Source organism: Mya arenaria, chromosome 10 (genome assembly GCF_026914265.1).
Source record: "Mya arenaria isolate MELC-2E11 chromosome 10, ASM2691426v1".
NCBI classification, from domain to species: Eukaryota; Metazoa; Mollusca; class Bivalvia; order Myida; family Myidae; genus Mya; species Mya arenaria.
The window spans coordinates 47,187,077-47,209,527 of record NC_069131.1 but is presented as its reverse complement, the minus strand read 5'-3'; the positions used below and the strand labels follow the sequence as shown (position 1 = coordinate 47,209,527).

Genomic DNA, 22,451 nt, shown 5'->3' with positions numbered 1-22,451 from the left:
TTTCTAGTTCGTGATTATTTTGCTGTTCATGTATTAGAAAAGCCGGACTAAAGCATGTATGGGCGATATGATCATCATGGCAGGTTTTTAGAAAAACCTATAATGCATGGTAAAGAAACTGCCGCGACCAGGTTCAATCCTATTCAGTGTCCTATGAACAGTACTCATTTCAACATTAGTCTCTTAGTGTGACCTTAACCTTTTAAGCTCAGTCCTTGCACTTGTAACAACACACAACCTCATCAGGGTAAACCTTCATGTCACTTTTTTTTTTAAATCCTATAATTGCAAGGTAATGAAACAGCCATGACATGGAACATTTCAACCTTTGACCTCTAAGCATGACCTTTGAGGTATAGACTTAGGTCTTCTCGCAAAATGCCACCTCATCATAGTGAACTTTCATGGCTATTTGTTTGAGGAAAATCCTATAATCCTATAATGCATGGTCAAAATACAGCCCAGACAATGACCATTTCAACATTTGACCTTTAAGTGTGACCTTGACCTTTCACGTACACCCCAGGGTCAATGTGGAACACACCGCAAGCAGGCTTGACAAGAAATACACAAATTCTTTTGGAAGTATTTTTTATTCAAAACATAAATTAAATTTAAAAAAAACGGTCACAAAAAGAAACATGTCTGTCTTTGTTAAGATCAAGCGGCAAAAAGAAAAGTGCAAACAAATTCTTAAAAAATGTAAAATTTCATTGGAATCTTTAAAACTCTTAAATACCAGCAGCCAATCATATAAAACTAAGATTATTTGTCCACAGGTTATCGTTAGATCAGTTTGCAGATCTAAATGACTGTATTTGTATACAGTGATTTTTAGATAAATATTCACCAATCAATAAACAATTTGGCTAACTTTAACCCAAAAAAAAGAAATAACCAATAGTTTAAACAAGTTTAAACAAAATTAAACCGTCGTTATATGCACACGTTACTTCGGAGACAATAGAGTCATTGGACTGTTACATGAATTTTAATAGCTCGATATTCACCTTTTATTTGTACCGGCATGGGAAAACCCAGTTAAGTTAATTCCGGGCTATATATATTAAATACGATTAGCTGCTGTTAAACAAGTTCAGACAAAGTATGGAGTAACAAACTAAAACATGTAGAAATAACAACTTTCATTAAGTTATTAAACTGAGAGGTTACGAAATTCTAGTTGTATGGGTACACAGGCATGTGAACTTTATTTTTGTGCCCTAAGTCTTCAGGTATGAGCGCATTAAAGGCATGTACTGTAGCATGAGATAGATTCATGCAAGTAATGCAAAAACATTCAGTGGACTTACCAGTGCATGACAAAGAGAAGTTTTACAATTGCTTTTAAGCTTGATAACTCAATAAACATGTACACGTAGCCACAGCCAGTCTACAGGTACACATGTACGCATACAAGTAGTTTTTCACAACCCCTCCAATGGTAGGTGGTACATGTACCAAACCAATTTATGGCATAAAACTCACTTCATAGACATTCAAATAACTTTGTAAGCTATGCAGCGTAGTACTAAGTAAATGTTAACCATGTATGGGGCTGGTGTCAGCTGCGAAAGCTGTCAAGGTAATAACCCCTTTAGTTAACTCAACACTGTTCACCATACAGAAAACTTAAAAGATTTCACAATTTGTTTACTTTGAAACTTTTGCTTTGATGGTAGGATTGAAGTTTTTGACTACTCGTTAACTTTTCAACAGCATTGAAACTTAGAAAAAAAGATTTTTGTATACAAAAATAAAATCACATTTTATTTCTTCCACTGAAACAATTCCCTTTAAAAAAAATTAACACTATTTCAAAATATACCTAGTTAAAGCTACAGAGTCTCATTGATTGATGTATATTTCACAATAGTTAGTTCCACAAAATAGTCTGCATTTTTTTCCTATATATTGAATGGAAAGGAATGCTTTTCAGGCATAAAATACAGTAATTAAATGCCCTAAATGTCAGATAGTTATGTAACACAAGTCAGCTCAACAAAACTGACACAGAAAGACATGGAAAGGGGGCAAATTTGTGCTCACTTCACCCAGCTCTTATACAATGACTTGATATTTCAATAATGTGGTTTTAACTACAAAGTAGTTTTAAATTTCTTTCAAAAAAATATCAATCTCAATGATTTAAACACAAAAGTAGAATTTTCAGCATACCTTTGCTGTGAAAAAACAATCCTTATTAAGGTCAACATTCTTCTCCTGTTGAAAGAAGGTAAAAACTTGAAGAATTATGCTTTAATTATTAACAAAATCTGAACATCAGTTAATTCATTTAGTTAATTGTAACTGCAGTTGTTCATCTGCTATTATGGTTTACAAACTTTGAATTTGCAAAAGAATCTTTGAAGAAAGATATCAATATAATAGTAAACTACTGTTTTTAAATAAATACATAAATATGAAATAATATTTAAAACCTGCTATATGAGCTCAATACATTTTTTTCGATTTCAAAAACAAAATTTTTGTGTCTGAAGATGGAAAAAAATCTAAGAAGTCTCAAAACAGAAAATAATACATCTGAGTATCAGTAAAAGTATTATATTATCATATGTAACCTTAGACAATGCAAGCTGTTTAATTTTCGTTTAAATTTCAAAATACCGAAATAAACTTTTCTTCTCTATAAAAAGCATTCTTCATAAATAATTGAAAAGACAAAAAACAAGTTTCTTAAAGGATCTTTTATAATGGACAAATCGCAATGGCTAAAAAACTCTTAATCATAAAAACACGCTGTCTTGAGTGTCAGGGAGATTGAAAAATTCATTGAAAAACACTGAAATGGACCCTTTCAGAGTCCAGGTCTGGAGAACCAAGCGTAGTACTTCTAATACTTTAATCCAATCGGATGCCTAGTAGTCATCGTCTTCTTCTTCTAAATCTTGGACAGTTTCGATAATACTTTCCACAACATAAGCCTTTTCTGTGTGCTTTGCAAGAATTCTCAAAAGCGAGCGAAGTTTCAGCCACCATTGATCCAGGGGAAGACGATGTCTGAAAAAAACAAAAAAACTAAGTCAGTGTTTTTTCCACTTGCATGGGCAAGGTGTCAGGGCCCTTTGATAAGGGAACACAGCGTACAGGATCCATATAATGTGATACTTGTTTTCAAACCTTTTATTCAATACAACTATTGACATATTTATGAATGGCATTTTATTGCTACAATTGGTAAATGTTCGGTGCTCAATGCTCCTCTTAAAAAAATTTTTTTTTTTTTTTTAATAGGGTATTTTTTCCCTGGTTAAGGGAAAAATGTATACTTTTTATAAGGAGAGGAATGGGGCTTTATTTTGGCCCCAAAAAGGGTTAAAAAACATGTAAGTTATCAAATATTAACACTATATGGCTTATGTCATTGGGGGATCCCTAGTCATCAATTATAGAGCAAATCAAAACAGATTTTTTAATGTAATGTTGATATTGTGTAACTTAAAGCAGTACAGTTGGGTGGTGGTTTATATAAATTTTAATTATGTCAATTATTGGTTGTTAACAAAATGGCAGCTGATAAGATGTTAGCAGAGAAATAAACTGCAGTTTGAGGCAGGTAAATTATTGCTGTGACAGATTTGAACTTGTCCCTGTAATCTAAAAATATCTACTGGATTTATTTCAGACAAGAGGGTCAAAATGGCCCTATATAGCTCACCTGATTGGACAAAGGTTAATGCAGAGGGTGAAACTATAATACGTCCCTTTTTTAAAACAGGCATAAAAAAAACATGAAAAGTATGAATTTGTTTAAAAATTACAATGGGTCATAACTATTACAATATCTAAGTTGGAGTTATATAACTTGTCACAAAAGAGCACATTGTTACTGTGATTCAGTTCATGAAGTTTTGAAGTTTATTAGTTTTGAAGTTTATTTCTAAAACAATACTCATAAAAAAAAAATGAAAACATTATTTTGATAAAATGGTCACAGCGGAAACATTTCTGTGAAAATACTTTAAAATCGGGTCAATGATTTCTGAAGAGAAGACTTTTTAAGTTTGTCATATAGACATATAACTAGCCCCGCCCCTGGAAATCATGTTTTTTTTATAAATCAACGTGGGGTGAAGGAATTTGACAGAGGGTCACCTTAGAACATTTGCATAAAATAATTTTGATATTGGGCTAAATGTTTCAGAAGAGAAGATTTTTATATACACATTTACCCGGTAGTGAAAAGGAGACCCACCCTCGCGACCATGTTTTTTACAAATCAACATGGTGCGAAGAAATTTGTTACAGTGTCACCTTAGGAACATTGCTGTGAAATTAATTGTAAATCGAGCCAGCAGTTTCTGACAAGAAGATTTTTTCAAAGATTTCCTTTCAGTTGCCATGGCAACCAGAGTTCTGCATGGAACCACTTTTATTGAAGGAATCTGTAAGAGGACCATCAAAGGAACATTCCTGTGAAGTTTGGTTGAAATTGTTCAAGCAGTTTAAGGGTTGTTAAGAGGAAAATGTTAAAGACAGACGATGGACAATCACGCTATCACGCTGTTCCCCCTTCCTGAATAATTAGAGTAAAAATCCTGAGCAATTCTCCCCTACGTATAATTTTAAAGAATTACCCTCCTTAAACTTTCATTCTATAAAACTTTAAGTGTAGTCTTCTTTAAATTGACATTTTGGCAAAAAATAATGGCACATAACTTTGGATATATAATATCAAGAAAGGTTTATTTAATTACAATAATTTCATGAAACTTGAAACTTTAGAATGTTTACATTTCAGCTTAAATGCTATAAAATTATCATACCAGGTATCTTTCAATAAAATAGGGTATTTCTATCATGCAAATGACAAATGATGCAAAAATATTTAAGTGTAGCGAAACCTAATTTGAATATGAACAGGATGATATTTAATAGCTCCCAAGAAAAGGAAAAGCATTTGTACTATACTGTCTTCCCTGGTATAAGGAATTAACAAGAGATGTTTGTCTGTAAACATGAATATCCGTCCAATGGTAGCTTATTAGGCATTTCGCATTAAATGTCTGTGAAGTACTTTAAGTAATGTCAAACAGCCCTTCCTTATAATTTTTAGAAAAACATGCTTGCATCCTCCTGAAAGCTCTAATTAGTCAAATGGATGAAATAAAGTAAGAAATGGGGAATGCACATTAAACAGATATACAGACAGCAGCTTAAAGGCCAACTGAAGTGGTATTAAACCACTACATTTATAATAATACATAAATGGATAATATCTTACAACTTTCAAGCAAAACACTGGAGTAATTATTTACGTTTTATTACAAACAGTAAACACCTGTTTTTAAATGATGACCATGACTGGTCAATCTGCTTATCTAAAAATCAATAGTGGCCCACAATAGGGATATAAGGTCATGACCCATCCCTCGTTCTATTTATATTGATCTGACAAGATTTTGTGTTCAAGGTCACTGTGACTTTGACCAGAGAAATCAATAGGGGACATCTGATGGTCATGACCAACCTTACTAACATGTTTGAGGAATGTAGGTCCAAGCATACTGTTATTAATTGGACAAGGTTTTTGTTTTAAAGTTCGCCACAACTTTAACCTCAAAATCAATGGAAGTCATCTGCAGGTCATAATCCTGACGTGCCCACCAAGCTTGAGAAACATAGGCCCATACATACTCTAGTTATCAAATGTAGGGTCTTCAAAAAATGTTCATCATAAGCAAAGAAGTTTAACTTGGAGGACAAGAGAAACTTTGTGTGCCTCAAGCTCTTTAAGAGCGCTTTATAAAAACTGAACATGAATGGTTGTTCAACGATGGCCACAATACTTACTCAAAGTCAGTGACCTTCTTCAGTTCAGACAGGGGAGTGAACTCTAGATGTCTTCTCCTCATTCCCAACAGAGTTGCGGTTTTTGGGCTGTTGCTGTATACACGACCTGTAACAAGTTAATACATTACAATAAATTAATGCCCTGATATAGACTGAACAGAACTGTATAGGAACATAAAACAAGTATTGTCTTTTGGGATAAATAGAGTTGTTTCAATACATGATTTATTTGTGTAGCCACCAGAACCAGATTTTTTTTTAAATTTAAATCCAGTTTGTGTTATCACTCTTTGTAGCTCATTGACAATAGCAAACGTAATTACTGTTGAATACCAAATCAGTACACACAAGCCTCCACAGATCTGTGTGAAGAAGAACAAATGTTACATGAAGTAGAACTCAAAATGGTTCAAACATACACATACCCATATAAATAAGTTTAGCAACAGATCTCATAACAGAAGCTTCCAAACCACTAAACATTTGAATAACAACACCTTACAATATTGATGATATGCCAATATATGATCAGCAAGCTAAGCATTTTCAATGAGGCTTTGGCTTTTAATTTCAATGGAAAATGTATGGTATGATCACCCGTACTAATATTGATCTTTAATAATCAACTATTACGTATTTGACGCCATACGAGGACAATCGCGATTCCGATACCAGACATTCGACAACAATATATGCCAAAACTCGGCCATTATCAACCAAACTCGGCCAATATGAGTTTCCTCCATTTTGATTGGCTAAAAAACTCGCCAAATATGGGATATGATAAATGGACCATTTTCATTGGCTGTCAAAACTCGCCTAATATGAGAAATATGCTGGAAATTATTTTAAAAGGTAGCCATTTTGTTTTCCATTTTTCATACTGTTTTGACAATTTGTTATTTGATATTACAGTTGTATTTAACCCGTTGGTGGTTTTTACGACTATTGTGTTTTTGTACAACGACAAAATGGACGACGAAGGTGAAACATTTGACGTTTTACGAATTATTTACAAAATTAACACGTAAAGACATGCTTCATTAGGCTGCACAGTGCTTTATTCATAAGTATGTGCAATGTCACTTTAAGGATGCATGCCAAAATCAGCAAAGTCAAGTCCAGAAAAGCAGACACTTGAATGCATGAGGGATAAATAAAGCTTCAATGTAAAGTTATTTGAATGTTTTTAACCAAAATGTCGTACCAAATGTAACAGTTTATTAATAAAATACTTATTAATTAGGTGATTTCATATTGGCCCAGTTATTTGTCCGAGGTTATACCAGACTATTGATGATAATATTTGCCAAAACTCAGACAATATCGACCGAACTCGGAGGTATATTCTCGGTCAGCAGTATTTGCCTGAGCCCAAGGCAGGCAAATACAGCTAACCTCAGACAAATAACTGGGCCAATATGAAATCACCTAATCAATAACATTATAATATGACCACCAGTACTAATATTAATCTAGGACAAGCACTTAGGATTGACACTTATCTGGCCAAATTCCTTGAAAATTCATTAGCAAAACAAGCTTTACAAACAAAAAAATAGTTTAACGTGATTATAATAAAGATAATTGCCTTTAAAAGTCTCTGAGCTAATTAAGTGGGAATATGACACAAATTAGCTTAGCTTGATACAGTTATAATGGACATCAGATGTTTCAAGAAATTGGGCAAATATCCTTTGAATAATAATCCTTCAAATGGAGCTAAAATATTTAATAAACTAATTTTATAGCCAATACAATCAAACAACTGACCGTCCTCCTTCAAACTGTCCTTCACTTGTTGATCAAGCATGGCCACAGCCTTGGCAGCCAGTTTCGTGCCATAGTTTCTGTCAAACACACTCGGGACTCCGCCCTGCTGCATGTGACCGAGGACGTTTTGACGGCAAGTAAACACGCCCTTACCCTCCTCTGAGAAAAGGCGCTCAATAAATTCTGTTGTGTAGTTGTGGCTAGCGTATTCATTTCTGAAACACATGTAGGCATTTATTGAAGTTTATTATTTGAAAGGGCCAAACAAACAAAACAAAAAAACAACAGGATGGTTTCACCAAACAATGCACATTATAAGTTTACAGCAGGTAGAAAAATAAAAATAGTCTGTAGTTAATTTCAGTTAAAACAAATTATTTCATGGATATAAAATATGTGACAGTGCATTTATCAGTCTGGGGTGATAACTTATTACACCATCTCGTACTGATCCTACCACGTATGGGTTATACCTTAGAATCAATCCCCGCTGCACTCCTGCATTGATAATTTTGTTCTTTATATGAAATACATCATCCTGAAATGGACATCAACTATATTTTTGAAACATGAAATGCTTTTTTAGAACAAGACTATTGACATAAATATTGTAATTCATAAAACATACATGAACATAAATGATAGAAGCTGTCTTATTGAATCTGCAGTAACCAGTAGGTTTCGATTTTATCTGCAAGTTCTATTTTTTAATCAAGATAAATAGATGAATATTTATTGATAGAAATAACTATTTAAACAAACCTAAGCTTAATAAACAATCAATACAGATCAAAATACCATATTTTATCTGTATGTTAATGAATAATATTGGAAGTATTCCTACATATGACAGTTATGACTGGTGCCAATCATAGTATGTATGTGAGATATCTAGGCTTATCAGTACAAGGAGCAAGTAAGGGGTACCAAGGGTTACCAAGTAAAGGGTACCAAGTAAGGGGTACCAAGTAAGGGGTACCAAGTAAGGGGTACCAAGTAAGGGTTACCAAGTAAGGGGTACCAAGTAAGGGGTACCAAGTAAGGGGTACCAAGTAAGGGGTACCAAGTAAGGGGTACCGGTACTGGCTTCAAATCTCGGACTGGCAGCATTGTTTTGAGATAAGGAAGTTTAATAATCATGGTTATTGCAAAATGATCACAACTTGAGTTTAAACACTGGCAAATCTTTTAAGAGACCACTCTTATATGATAATCAAATAATGGCATTGTCAATTTATAATCATCGAGAAATTTTAACCTCGAGAGTTTGGCTGAAACCAACGCTTTTTTTCAATTTAAGCAATATTATACACTAGATTTCTGGGCCTGTGATCCAAACCTACCCTCAGATCTGTAATGGAGAACTTATCCTCGAAGATGTACGCAGCATCTGCACCACCTGCCAAGCCACTCATAGTTGCCAGGTAACCACAGTACCCGCCCATCGTCTCAACAATAAACACGCGACGTTTCGTTCCCGTTGCACTCTGCTTGATGCGGTCACATATCTGTGGAGGGTACATGCATGTTTGTGAGAATATATATTTACAATCTCATATCTGTGGAGGGTACATGCATGTTTGTGAGAATATATATTTACAATCTCATATCTGTGGAGGGTACATACATGTTCGTGAGAATATATATTTACAATCTCATATCTGTGGAGGGTACATACATGTTCGTGAGAATATATATTTACAATCTCATATCTGTGGAGGGTACATGCATGTTTGTGAGAATACATATTTACAATCTCATATCTGTGGAGGGTACATGCATGTTCGTGAGAATATATATTTACAATCTCATATCTGTGGAGGGTACATGCATGTTCGTGAGAATATATATTTACAATCTCATATCTGTGGAGGGTACATACATGTTCGTGAGAATATATATTTACAATCTCATATCTGTGGAGGGTACATACATGTTCGTGAGAATATATATTTACAATCTCATATCTGTGGAGGGTACATGCATGTTCGTGAGAATATATATTTACAATCTCATATCTGTGGAGGGTACATGCATGTTTGTGAGAATACATATTTACAATCTCATATCTGTGGAGGGTACATACATGTTTGTGAGAATACATATTTACAATCTCATATCTGTGGAGGGTGTGAGAATACATATTTACAATCTTATTCAGTTGGAATGACATGGACATGTCTAGTAGTGAACAAGGGCATCGCCAGCGGATCGCCAGCGGATGTCAAGCAAGAATGCTTGTCAGTGTGATCACATAATATGTGAATTGAAATTGCAAACATGTACATTAAGTTTTATGTAAATATCTTCAATTGTTCAATGGTAATGTCGAATGTCAAATATTAAAGTCTTTGAAGACAACAGTGATGTTAACAATTTGTTAAGAAAAAGGTATAAAAATTGAAACTGTACATGATCATACAGTTTATTTTACATGATCATGTTAACACAACAGCAATAAAATATAATAGTTTCAACAATATTGGACTTACTATTTTTGAAATAAATTACACAAAACTATAGTTATTTTTTATACATATTATAACATGCGATACATACATCTGTGATTTCATTGAGAGCAGTATCGGCCCCCAGGCTGAAGTCAGACCCGGGCACGTTGTTACTGATGGTACACGGTATCACCATGATGGGTATACAAAATGCATCAAACTTGTCCCGCGCCTCCACCAGCTGTAACGCACTGTGGTATGCCTGTAGGCAAATGGTCAACATGTTGTTTATATAACCAACGAATGATATTTAATCCAGGACTCTGTATACAATGTGATACTATTGGTTTTTCACACTTAGTTTATACTAATTTACTCTAGTTCATTTAAAACAAAAGCTTATAGAATCATGCTGGAATCTGTTTCCTTGGTAGAAACCTGTTTTCACCCAGTAACATGGTGCAATTTCACTCTGCCACTTCAGAAATACGAAATGGCAGAAATGAGCCTCCATAGCTTTTTGTTATTTATTTAAAGTAAAATTTCACTTAAATTGCCACATCATAAAATGTTAACTTAGTCTGAGTATTATATTTCCAATAGTTGTAGTAACAATATATTACCAATAGTTGTAGTAACAATGTATTTCAATAGTTGTAGTAACAATGTATTTACCTCAAATCCTCCTACTATCACAAGGGCGTTGATCTCGTACTCCTTCATCTTTTCTGCAATCTTCTCGAGACCGTACTTGCTGGCTAGCACCCTGCAAGAATAGAGTATGTAGAATCAAGCTTGCAACACTTAACAGATAATGAAATGCACAAAACAAAACACAGCAAATGAATGTCAGCGCTCATCCATTTTCCACAGTTACAAAGGAGTCCAACTCTACAAACAACTGAACCAATTTCGTTATAGCTTCACAGTGTGTACAGTTGCCAGTATCTTTTATATCAACAGTTTCAGAGTAATGGCCAACATTCAAATGACTGCATTGATACCAAATATCTCAACTGTTTGTCTTCAGCACAAGCCTTGAGGCTTAAATGTCAACAACCATGTCTTGTTCATGGCATTACTCCACAGTTATTACAACCAAAGTTATGGGCCTTTTAAACTATTATTTAACCTTTGTGTTTTCTTCATTAAAACAACAATTTTGGAAGAACTCACTTTTTTGTTCCAAGGAGGGATCCTCCCTTTCCTGACCAGCCATGTACCTCAGTCCATGTCATTGGCTTTACCTGTTCATAAAATATACCCTACCAAGTTAAAAATAGTGCACAAATGGTTGATACTTTGGCTGTTAATTTCAGATCTAAAACAATTTCACATCAATAATGGTTTCTCCCTACATGTATTTTTATTATTTTTTGTTTTATTTTTATTTATTTCCAAACCATTTGAAATTGATGACTGATTCTCCTTTTTTGTTCAATAAATGGAATTAGAGTTACATGTATAAAATGGTTCAGAATATGACAATACATGGCAAAATCATTTAAAGTTTTTTAGGAATATAGAATCTATCAGTCACTGAGTTCTCAACAAAATGTCTCCATTTGATTCAATACTTTAATGAGATTTTAATGAAATCTAACAGCAGTAATTTTTCATGAAGACTACAACGCTTCATCTTATGCATGGTTATGAACATTAAAACAACAACTAAGCACCCATCACCGTTACATGTAAACAAAGCAATATAACAACAATGTGCCAGCACAACTTAGTGGAAAAGCAACAAAGAGTATGTCAATAACCAAGCAATATATATGAAGGCAAGGCAAGTTTTTAGAACATGTCAAATGCATGAATCAGTAAATTTGTTAGAAGAATAAAAGCAAGTCTTGATTTAAAGGAGATAGTAATTATTTATCTATTACCATGTGCTAAAGAGGTTATCTATGATTTATCATGCAGATAATAACAAATAACTACTTAATATACCATATACCAATTCCTTTCTTAAACCAAGTTCATCTGAATGTTATCATTATAAACACAAGCAAATAAGAATTGAGAACTCATCAAGTCCTTTTAAAACAAACTTTATCATTTTAAATGTTTTTGTTACCAACTATTCCCTGTACACAGTGATTTAATCATATACTTCAAAGGGAAATGAGCAAATGGCAAGTTTGCTAATGTTCAAGAAAACAATGGCAATGAGGATATTCTAAAAAAAAAAATATACATAGCTTGTTTATGACTAAAAATGCATCTTTAAGATGTTTTCTTGAGATGTCATTACTTTACAAATAGAAATTATACAACAAACTCTTAACTCTCTTGTTTTCTATTAATGCATTAATAGTCAGTAGGTGAAGCTCCTACTGTGCCATATAGCATGCCAAAAAATTACTAAGAGATTTCAATATATGCACCCCACTTACTGAAAGCTAATTATTACAATATGGTATAAATTAATAACTACACCAAACCTCATGATTAAAACTGTACATAACTCCGCTTCACACATGTTATGTATAATCTCAATAAGTTCGGTATTGAGTTTAGTAACTAGCACTTTGTCATATGATTTGATTTACCTCAAAAACATCTTAATCATATGCCAACACCCATCCATTTTCCTCTCTTAAACAAGGGGACAGGGGGGAGGGGACTGGGGGGGGGGTGCATGCAACCAGATATATAGATGTATGAACCTTTCTACAAATGTGCCTATTTTCATGGTAAATGTTTAAGATTGTAAACTATTTATTTCAATGACGCTACAGCAGTAACACTGTAACAATATGTCTTCCTTTTTTTTCAAAAGTTAAGCTAAATAGTTTCACAGCTATTCAAAATAAAAGTTTGGGCGAATGTAAACTTCTTACACAACTATACAATCCCATGGCATGGGCTTGACCCATTTCCTAGAAATGGAAAAACAAAAAATCAATGTAGTAGAATAGGAAGGTTAAACTTTTGATTGCATATACAGAAGAGGCATTTGATTGACATATACAGAAACACACTTCTTTGAAAAAAATAGGAGAAAACAGACACAGAGTAAAACGACATGAACAAAGCATTAATGTAAAAGAAACATGACAAAATTTAACTGTAGGGGTTGGGTGCAGGCTGTGTTAAGGTTAAATGTCCACTCCTCCTCATTATAATTCTTTTTACAGATAAAGTTGATAGGGGTTTTCATTTCTTGTGAATAAAAAACAATACACCAGTAGTTGGTAAGATATTTATGAAATCCAGCACGGGACTCTTTGTATTATGCGGACAAAGACTTTTCATAGGTCACATAAACAAGATTTGTGCTGGCATTTATTATACGTAGAAGTAATCACTTTCAATGTAAGCATTTTACCCTTTATAAAATGTTAAATGGCACATTGAAAAACATGCAAGCCTTTTTCAGTAATTGTTCCATTTATGATCAGGATTAGCCTAACCATGAGGGGCATGATAGTTACACCATTTTTTTTCATAAATGTATCAAACAACATATTGCAAGTAATACCAATAATGCCACACTAAACAATTCCAGATGAAGCACTCAACACTTTTCAGGCATAACTAAGAAGCAACTATCTACAGCTTGTGACATAAACTTCATATAACTGAAGAATGTGGAATGAAAAAGTTAAGAATGAAATGATAGGTGATTATAAGTATATATATGGGGAATGTATGTATCTTACCGGGTCAATCAATTCAGTTGACTGTCAGCAGAGATAAAAACACATATATCTTAATAACAATAAACAAACATGTATAAGGTACTTGAAATATTCAACATCTTGTCATTAGTGTAGATTTACTCCCAAGCATGGTACAAATCTTACACATGGGGTAAGTTTCATTCATAGATCGGTATGGTTTAAACCCCCTTCAGAAAGTAAGAGTTTTGTATTTCTAGATTAATAAACTTAAAAACCCTTCAATGGGACTTGAACCATTCACTCCTACAGCAAATACCTAGCTGCAAAATAACATCAACTTTTGACCATATAGCTGGGCAACTTTAAATGCATTGCTAAACTAGCCTATATAGGTTTGATGTTGTCCCACAACACTTGAAACATGGGAAATTGTTCTGAACACTTCATTTCATTCATGTAGCTTTCTTATGCCCTTCTGAAACTTCTCTTTCCTGTGTTAATTGTATGTTTATCATCATTATATGAAGTTTTAAGAATAAAAATTAAATGTTCTGCTTTTACAGGTATTATAAAAATAAGAAATTGTTAAATTTAAGAAAATTAAAAGAACTGACCAAATGGATAAGAGATGAAAATGTTGTGTTAGCTAAAAAAAACATTTTATATAAAACTACTTAAAAGCCAGAGGTAGCATAAATCTACACGATATTTCAATTCTAGTCACTTAGGTAGTCATTAGAAGTTTTATAAGCAGAGTCAGGTGAAGAGCGATCACATCAAATCAAACTGAACACTACAGAAGATTATCTCCCAATGTTACAAATAACAGACTTGCACTCTTCGGCCGTATTTATTCACTTTAATTATAAGTAATTTTTAACTTTGAAATTGATATTGTTTATTTTATGAACTGTAACAAATCTGAGGAAAAACGATTTACTCAAGAATTACCCATGAAAAGTGAAATGTATTGTAAATGATGGATAATCCCACAATTTTCCTAAAATATCAATAAATTAAACTCAGTCATGATCCATTATCAAATTGAAAAAATACTAAATATTGGTATGAAAATAATCCTAATGTTTATTGCAAGCATTTCAGTGCAACATATCAAATGACAAAACAGAAAAAGAAAACTTCTTCTCATACTAGTAGCACAAATTTTGATCACATGTTGTTTTGACTCCACACGTGATTTTAAACACATGTTTTTTTTAGCAAAAAAAACAACATTGAAGATCATTATCGACAACCATTAGATAATATTGGATCATTGTGCTATCACTATATATCATGATATTGATCATTCTTATAAAACTTCATTTGCAAAAAACAACTTAAAATTTTATAAACCAAATTGGATCATCCAAAGTCAAGTACATGTAAGTTATTGTAACATTTGAGCCCAACAATAATGTGTTTGTGTGTTCGAAGATGTCACCTCTTCAAACAGTTCAAGTACACTCATTTTCTGGGGATCCTTTTTCTCAAGGCGTTCCTTTAATCATCAATAAATCATTGAATACAACAGTTATAGCTAGAATACCAAATGCTCAAACAGAAGCTATGGTGACCAACCAACTTGGTCATGACAACATGATTGGACTTTTTTGGCCTAAATAAAAAAAAGTAGTTGATTCATATAAGCATCAATAATAAACACTTGAATCTTATAAGCATCAATAATAAACACTATCTGGTTTTGAATAAAAAAAAAATGAGTCTTACCATCATCTGGCTTTTATAAATAAAACCCCACATAAACTAAACCCATAAACTAGACTTTTTTTATCCACCTTTAGTTTTATTAACCCCTTTGACAAATATTCCCGGTAAAAAACAGATTGGGGCACTGTTATCCCAAACAACACATTAAGAAATGCAGCATGATTCAAAACAGGGTAACTATATCAGAATCTACATGAAAAACATGAACATAAAATATGTCTAAACTGTAACTTGTCATCTGCAAACTTAGGCACTATTAGCTTTTTCCATCATATCAAAACAATAACCATACAAATCAAATAACAATTTTGCACCATCTTAATTTTCAATGATGACGCTGTCTAAAATAATATTTCTTTTGCCTAATAATAGAATATTATTACATATTTAATATCCCTTTAATTACACTTACCCGTCCATAAAGTAGACCATCAAAGCTGTCATGGATACCAAGAACAGTGTAGCCGCTAGCAAGAGACAGACGGACAAACGAGCGAACCACTGCATTCATTCCACAGGCCGGCGCTCCGATATTCATTATGGCAAACTTCTGCTTGTTCTGAATGAAAATCACTGATGTACTTTTGCATGTCTGAATTAAATCAGTTAAGCAAATTTAGAACTTAATTCTATATAAAAATATTATTACATACTTCCTATATAAATGGCAACTTTATTTACTAACAAAATTTATTTGCAAATCGGCAAATAGCCCTAAACCGAGACAATAATTTATCATACACATATCACACTTACAGAAACATAAATTCTAGAACTTAATTGATGTCATCTTATTTAGGTAAGGCCAAATTTACAAGGCATTTCAATGCTATTCTTGAAAAAGCACTAGCCCAATCCGGCTACGGTGAGGAAATTTCTGCTAGCTCTAAACCCAAATCATCAGCCCCAGGCTTATAGAGCTAGTGGGTTACGTCCATTTGATTCAAGTTGACCGATAAATTATCTGCTCATTTGTTTAATGATATGAAGTATTAAAATCTGGGTTACTCCGTTCCATGTCATAATCACACAATTTCTGACATGTTCACACCAGAATTTCTAATTTAGAGAGAACGGAACACCTTAAAATGACCAAAAAACACTGTTACAACACCTTTCTTTGGTGGCTGCAGTTTATGGTTAAATGCTATTCTAACTATGACAACGCCATTCTTAAGTGGCTGCAGTGTATGTTTTTATTACTGTGACAAAGTCTTTCTTTGGTGGCTGCAGTTTATGGTTAAATGCTATTCTAACTATGACAACGCCATTCTTAAGTGGCTGCAGTGTATGTTTTTATTACTGTGACAAAGTCTTTCTTTGGTGGCTGCAGTTTATGGTTTAATGCTACACTTACAGTGACAACGTCTTTCTTTGGTGGTTGTAGTTTATGGTTTAATGCTACACTTACTGTGACAACGCCCTTCTTTGGTGGCTGAAGTTTATGGTTTAATGCTACACTTACTGTGACAACGCCATTCTTTGGTGGTTGTAGTTTATGGTTTAATGCTACACTTACTGTGACAACGTCTTTCTTTGGTGGCTGCAGTTTATGGTTTAATGCTACACTTACTGTGACAACGTCTTTCTTTGGTGGCTGAAGTTGACGGTTTAATGCTACACTTACTGTGACAACGTCTTTCTTTGGTGGTTGTAGTTGACGGTTTAATGCTACACTTACTGTGACAACGTCTTTCTTTGGTGGTTGTAGTTGACGGTTTAATGCTACACATACTGTGACAAAGTCTTTCTCTGGTGGTTGTAGTTTATGGTTTCATGCTACACATACTGTGACAACGTCTTTCTTTGGTGGTTGTAGTTTATGGTTTAATGCTACACTTACTGTGACAACGTCTTTCTTTGGTGGTTGTAGTTGATGGTTTAATGCTACACATACTGTGACAGCGCCATTCCTTGGTGGTTGTAGTTTACGGTTTCATGCTACACATACTGTGACAGCGCCATTCTTTGGTGGTTGTAGTTGATGGTTTAATGCTACACATACTGTGACAAAGTCTTTCTTTGGTGGTTGTAGTTGACGGTTTAATGCTACACTTACTGTGACAACGTCTTTCTTTGGTGGTTGTAGTTGATGGTTTAATGCTACACATACTGTGACAAAGTCTTTCTTTGGTGGTTGTAGTTGATGGTTTAATGCTACACTTACTGTGACAACGTCTTTCTTTGGTGGTTGTAGTTGACGGTTTAATGCTACACTTACTGTGACAACGTCTTTCTTTGGTGGTTGTAGTTGATGGTTTAATGCTACACATACTGTGACAAAGTCTTTCTTTGGTGGTTGTAGTTTACGGTTTCATGCTACACATACTGTGACAGCGCCATTCTTTGGTGGTTGTAGTTGATGGTTTAATGCTACACATACTGTGACAAAGTCTTTCTTTGGTGGTTGTAGTTGATGGTTTAATGCTACACATACTGTGACAAAGTCTTTCTTTGGTGGTTGTAGTTGACGGTTTCATGCTACACTTACTGTGACAAAGTCTTTCTTTGGTGGTTGTAGTTGATGGTTTAATGCTACACATACTGTGACAACGTCTTTCTTTGGTGGTTGTAGTTGATGGTTTAATGCTACACATACTGTGACAACGTCTTTCTTTGGTGGTTGTAGTTGATGGTTTAATGCTACACATACTGTGACAAAGTCTTTCTTTGGTGGTTGTAGTTGATGGTTTAATGCTACACATACTGTGACAACGTCTTTCTTTGGTGGTTGTAGTTGATGGTTTAATGCTACACATACTGTGACAACGTCTTTCTTTGGTGGTTGTAGTTGACGGTTTAATGCTACACTTACTGTGACAACGTCTTTCTTTGGTGGTTGTAGTTGATGGTTTAATGCTACACATACTGTGACAACGTCTTTCTTTGGTGGTTGTAGTTGATGGTTTAATGCTACACATACTGTGACAACGTCTTTCTTTGGTGGTTGTAGTTGATGGTTTAATGCTACACATACTGTGACAAAGTCTTTCTTTGGTGGTTGTAGTTTACGGTTTAATGCTACACTTACTGTGACAACACCATTCTTTGGTGGTTGTAGTTGATGGTTTAATGCTACACATACTGTGACAAAGTCTTTCTTTGGTGGTTGTAGTTGACGGTTTAATGCTACACTTACTGTGACAAAGTCTTTCTTTGGTGGTTGTAGTTTACGGTTTAATGCTACACTTACAGTGACAACGTCTTTCTTTGGTGGTTGTAGTTTATGGTTTAATGCTACACTTACTGTGACAACGCCCTTCTTTGGTGGCTGAAGTTTATTGTTTCATGCTACACATACTGTGACAGCGCCATTCTTTGGTGGTTGTAGTTTATGGTTTAATGCTACACATACTGTGACAAAGTCTTTCTCTGGTGGTTGTAGTTTATGGTTTAATGCTACACATACTGTGACAGCGCCATTCTTTGGTGGTTGTAGTTTACGGTTTAATGCTACACATACTGTGACAGCGCCATTCTTTGGTGGTTTTAGTTGATGGTTTAATGCTACACTTACTGTGACAACGTCTTTCTTTGGTGGCTGAAGTTATTGTTTTATGCTACACTTACTGTGACAATGCCATTCTTTGGTGGTTGTAGTTTATGGTTTCATGCTACACATACTGTGACAACGCCATTCTTTGGTGGTTGTAGTTTATGGTTTAATGCTACACTTACTGTGACAACGTCTTTCTTTGGTGGCTGCAGTTTATGGTTTAATGCTACACGTACTGTGACAACGCCATTCTTTGGTGGTTGTAGTTTATGGTTTCATGCTACACTTATTGTGACGTCTTTCTTTGGTGGCTGCAGTTTATGGTTTAATGCTACACGTACTGTGACAACGCCATTCTTGGTGGTTGTAGTTTATGGTTTAATGCTACACATACTGTGACAATGCCATTTTTTGGTGGCTGCAGTTTATGGTTTAATGCTACACTTACTGTGACAACGCCATTCTTTGGTGGTTGTAGTTTATGGTTTAATTCTACACATACTGTGACAACGCCATTCTTAGGTGGTTGTAGTGTATGGTTTCATGCTACACTTACTGTGACAACGCCATTCTTTGGTGGTTGTAGTTTATGGTTTCATGCTACACATACTGTGACAACGCCATTCTTTGGTGGTTGTAGTTTATGGTTTCATGCTACACATACTGTGACAACGCCATTCTTTGGTGGTTGTAGTTTATGGTTTCATGCTACACATACTGTGACAACGCCATTCTTTGGTGGTTGTAGTTTATGGTTTTATGCTACACATACTGTGACAACACCATTCTTTGGTGGTTGTAGTTTATGGTTTAATGCTACACATACTGTGACAACGCCATTCTTTGGTGGCTGAAGTTTATGGTTTCATGCTACACTTACTGTGACAACGCCATTCTTTGGTGGCTGAAGTTCATGGTTTCATGCTACCCTTACTGTGACAACGCCATTCTTTGGTGGCTGAAGTTTATGGTTTCATGCTACACATACTGTGACAACGCCATTCTTTGGTGGTTGTAGTTTATGGTTTAATGCTACACTTACTGTGACAACGCCATTCTTTGGTGGTTGAAGTTTATGGTTTCATGCTACACATACTGTGACAACGCCATTCTTTGGTGGTTGTAGTTTATGGTTTAATGCTACACATACTGTGACAACGCCATTCTTTGGTGGTTGTAGTTTATGGTTTCATGCTACACTTACTGTGACAACGCCATTCTTTGGTGGTTGAAGTTTATGGTTTCATGCTACACATACTGTGACAACGCCATTCTTTGGTGGCTGAAGTTCATGGTTTCATGCTACACTTACTGTGACAACGCCATTCTTTGGTGGTTGTAGTTTATGGTTTCATGCTACACATACTGTGACAACGCCATTCTTTGGTGGTTGTAGTTTATGGTTTCATGCTACACATACTGTGACAACGCCATTCTTTGGTGGCTGAAGTTCATGGTATCATGCTACCCTTACTGTGACAACGCCATTCTTTGGTGGCTGAAGTTTATGGTTTCATGCTACACATACTGTGACAACGCCATTCTTTGGTGGCTGAAGTTTATGGTTTGACAACGCCATTCTTTGGTGGTTGTAGTTTATGGTTTAATGCTACACATACTGTGACAATGCCATTCTTTGGTGGCTGAAGTTTATGGTTTCATGCTACACTTACTGTGACAATGCCATTCTTTGGTGGTTGTAGTTTATGGTTTAATGCTACACATACTGTGACAACGCCATTCTTTGGTGGTTTTAGTTTATGGTTTCATGCTACACTTACTGTGACAACGTCTTTCTATGGTGGCTGAAGATTATGGTTTCATGCTACACATACTGTGACAACCCCATTCTTTGGTGGCTGAAGTTTATGGTTTAATACTACACTTACTGTGACAACGCCATTCTTTGGTTGCTGAAGTTTATGGTTTAATGCTACACTTACTGTGACAACGCCATTCTTTGGTGGCTGAAGTTTATGGTTTCATGCTACACTTACTGTGACAAGGCCATTCTTTGGTGGCTGAAGTTTATTGTTTTATGCTACACTTACTGTGACAACGCCATTCTTTGGTGGTTGTAGTTTATGGTTTAATGCTACACATACTGTGACAACGCCATTCTTTGGTGGTTGTAGTTTATGGTTTAATGCTACACATACTGTGACAACGCCATTCTTTGGTGGTTGTAGTTTATGGTTTAATGCTACACATACTGTGACAACGCCATTCTTTGGTGGTTGCAGTTTATGGTTTAATGCTACACATACTGTGACAACGCCATTCTTTGGTGGTTGTAGTTTATGGTTTAATGCTACACATACTGTGACAACGCCATTCTTTGGTTGCTGAAGTTTATGGTTTCATGCTACACTTACTGTGACAACGCCATTCTTTGGTTGCTGAAGTTTATGGTTTCATGCTACACTTACTGTGACAAGGCCATTCTTTGGTGGCTGAAGTTTATTGTTTTATGCTACACTTACTGTGACAACGCCATTCTTTGGTGGTTGTAGTTTATGGTTTAATGCTACACATACTGTGACAACGCCATTCTTTGGTGGCTGCAGTTTATGGTTTAATGCTACACTAACTGTGACAACGCTCTTCTTTGGTGGTTGTAGTTTATGGTTTCATGCTACACTTACTGTGACAACGCTCTTCTTTGGTGGCTGAAGTTTATTGTTTTATGCTACACTTACTGTGACAACGCCCTTCTTTGGTGGCTGCAGTTTATGGTTTAATGCTACACTTACAGTGACAACGTCTTTCTTTGGTGGTTGTAGTTTATGGTTTAATGCTACACTTACTGTGACAACGCCCTTCTTTGGTGGCTGAAGTTTATTGTTTTATGCTACACTTACTGTGACAACGCCCTTCTTTGGTGGCTGAAGTTTATTGTTTTATGCTACACTTACTGTGACAACGCCCTTCTTTGGTGGCTGAAGTTTATTGTTTTATGCTACACTTACTGTGACAACGCCCTTCTTTGGTGGCTGAAGTTTATTGTTTTATGCTACACTTACTGTGACAACGCCCTTCTTTGGTGGCTGAAGTTTATTGTTTTATGCTACACTTACTGTGACAACGCCCTTCTTTGGTGGCTGAAGTTTATTGTTTTATGCTACACTTACTGTGACAACGCCTTTCTTTGGTGGTTGTAGTTTACTCAGCAGACGGTAGGTAGTCAGGTTATTCTGGAAACTCCTGAAAAGTAGACCGACAGGTGTGGATTGTAATTTTAACAGCCAATGCTGTCTGTCTTGTGATTTTGGAGTTTTTGTTACCATCCATGTTATTCTGGATATTTTCTTAATTTCTTATCAATCTGATGCATAAACAATTTTCCCAAACCATAAAGTCGTAAAAACAAGAACACCCAAAGTAAATGCCAAAACTCATCTCATCTTTTTATAAGTCAAGAAAGGGGTAAAACCAGTGACTGGAAAAGCAATCCTATTGGCAATACATGCCCCACAGAATAAGAAAGTATTGCATAGAATTTGCTACCAATGTATTCTTTGTTACACCATTTTCCATCGGTTTGATGCATTTTCTGTA

At 35.0% G+C, this 22,451-nt stretch overlaps 1 protein-coding gene across 2 annotated transcripts in view; it reads right to left on the bottom strand.

Annotated features, from left to right (window-relative positions):
- Positions 1–2,801: 2,801 nt before the first annotated feature.
- The window catches only part of LOC128205382 (ATP-dependent 6-phosphofructokinase, platelet type-like), a 38,934-nt gene continuing 19,284 nt past the window's right edge, over positions 2,802–22,451 (bottom strand). For both annotated transcript variants that reach the window (XM_052906965.1, XM_052906964.1), the window contains exons 12-22: positions 22,025–22,097; positions 15,810–15,956; positions 13,706–13,726; positions 11,214–11,284; positions 10,713–10,803; positions 10,147–10,299; positions 8,931–9,095; positions 8,061–8,125; positions 7,588–7,802; positions 5,815–5,920; positions 2,802–3,021 (exon numbers count right to left, since the gene is read on the bottom strand). In XM_052906965.1, coding sequence (XP_052762925.1) covers positions 2,880–3,021; positions 5,815–5,920; positions 7,588–7,802; positions 8,061–8,125; positions 8,931–9,095; positions 10,147–10,299; positions 10,713–10,803; positions 11,214–11,284; positions 13,706–13,726; positions 15,810–15,956; positions 22,025–22,097 — 1,249 coding nt within the window. In that variant the 3' untranslated portion in view covers positions 2,802–2,879. The remainder of the gene's footprint in view (positions 3,022–5,814; positions 5,921–7,587; positions 7,803–8,060; positions 8,126–8,930; positions 9,096–10,146; positions 10,300–10,712; positions 10,804–11,213; positions 11,285–13,705; positions 13,727–15,809; positions 15,957–22,024; positions 22,098–22,451) is intronic.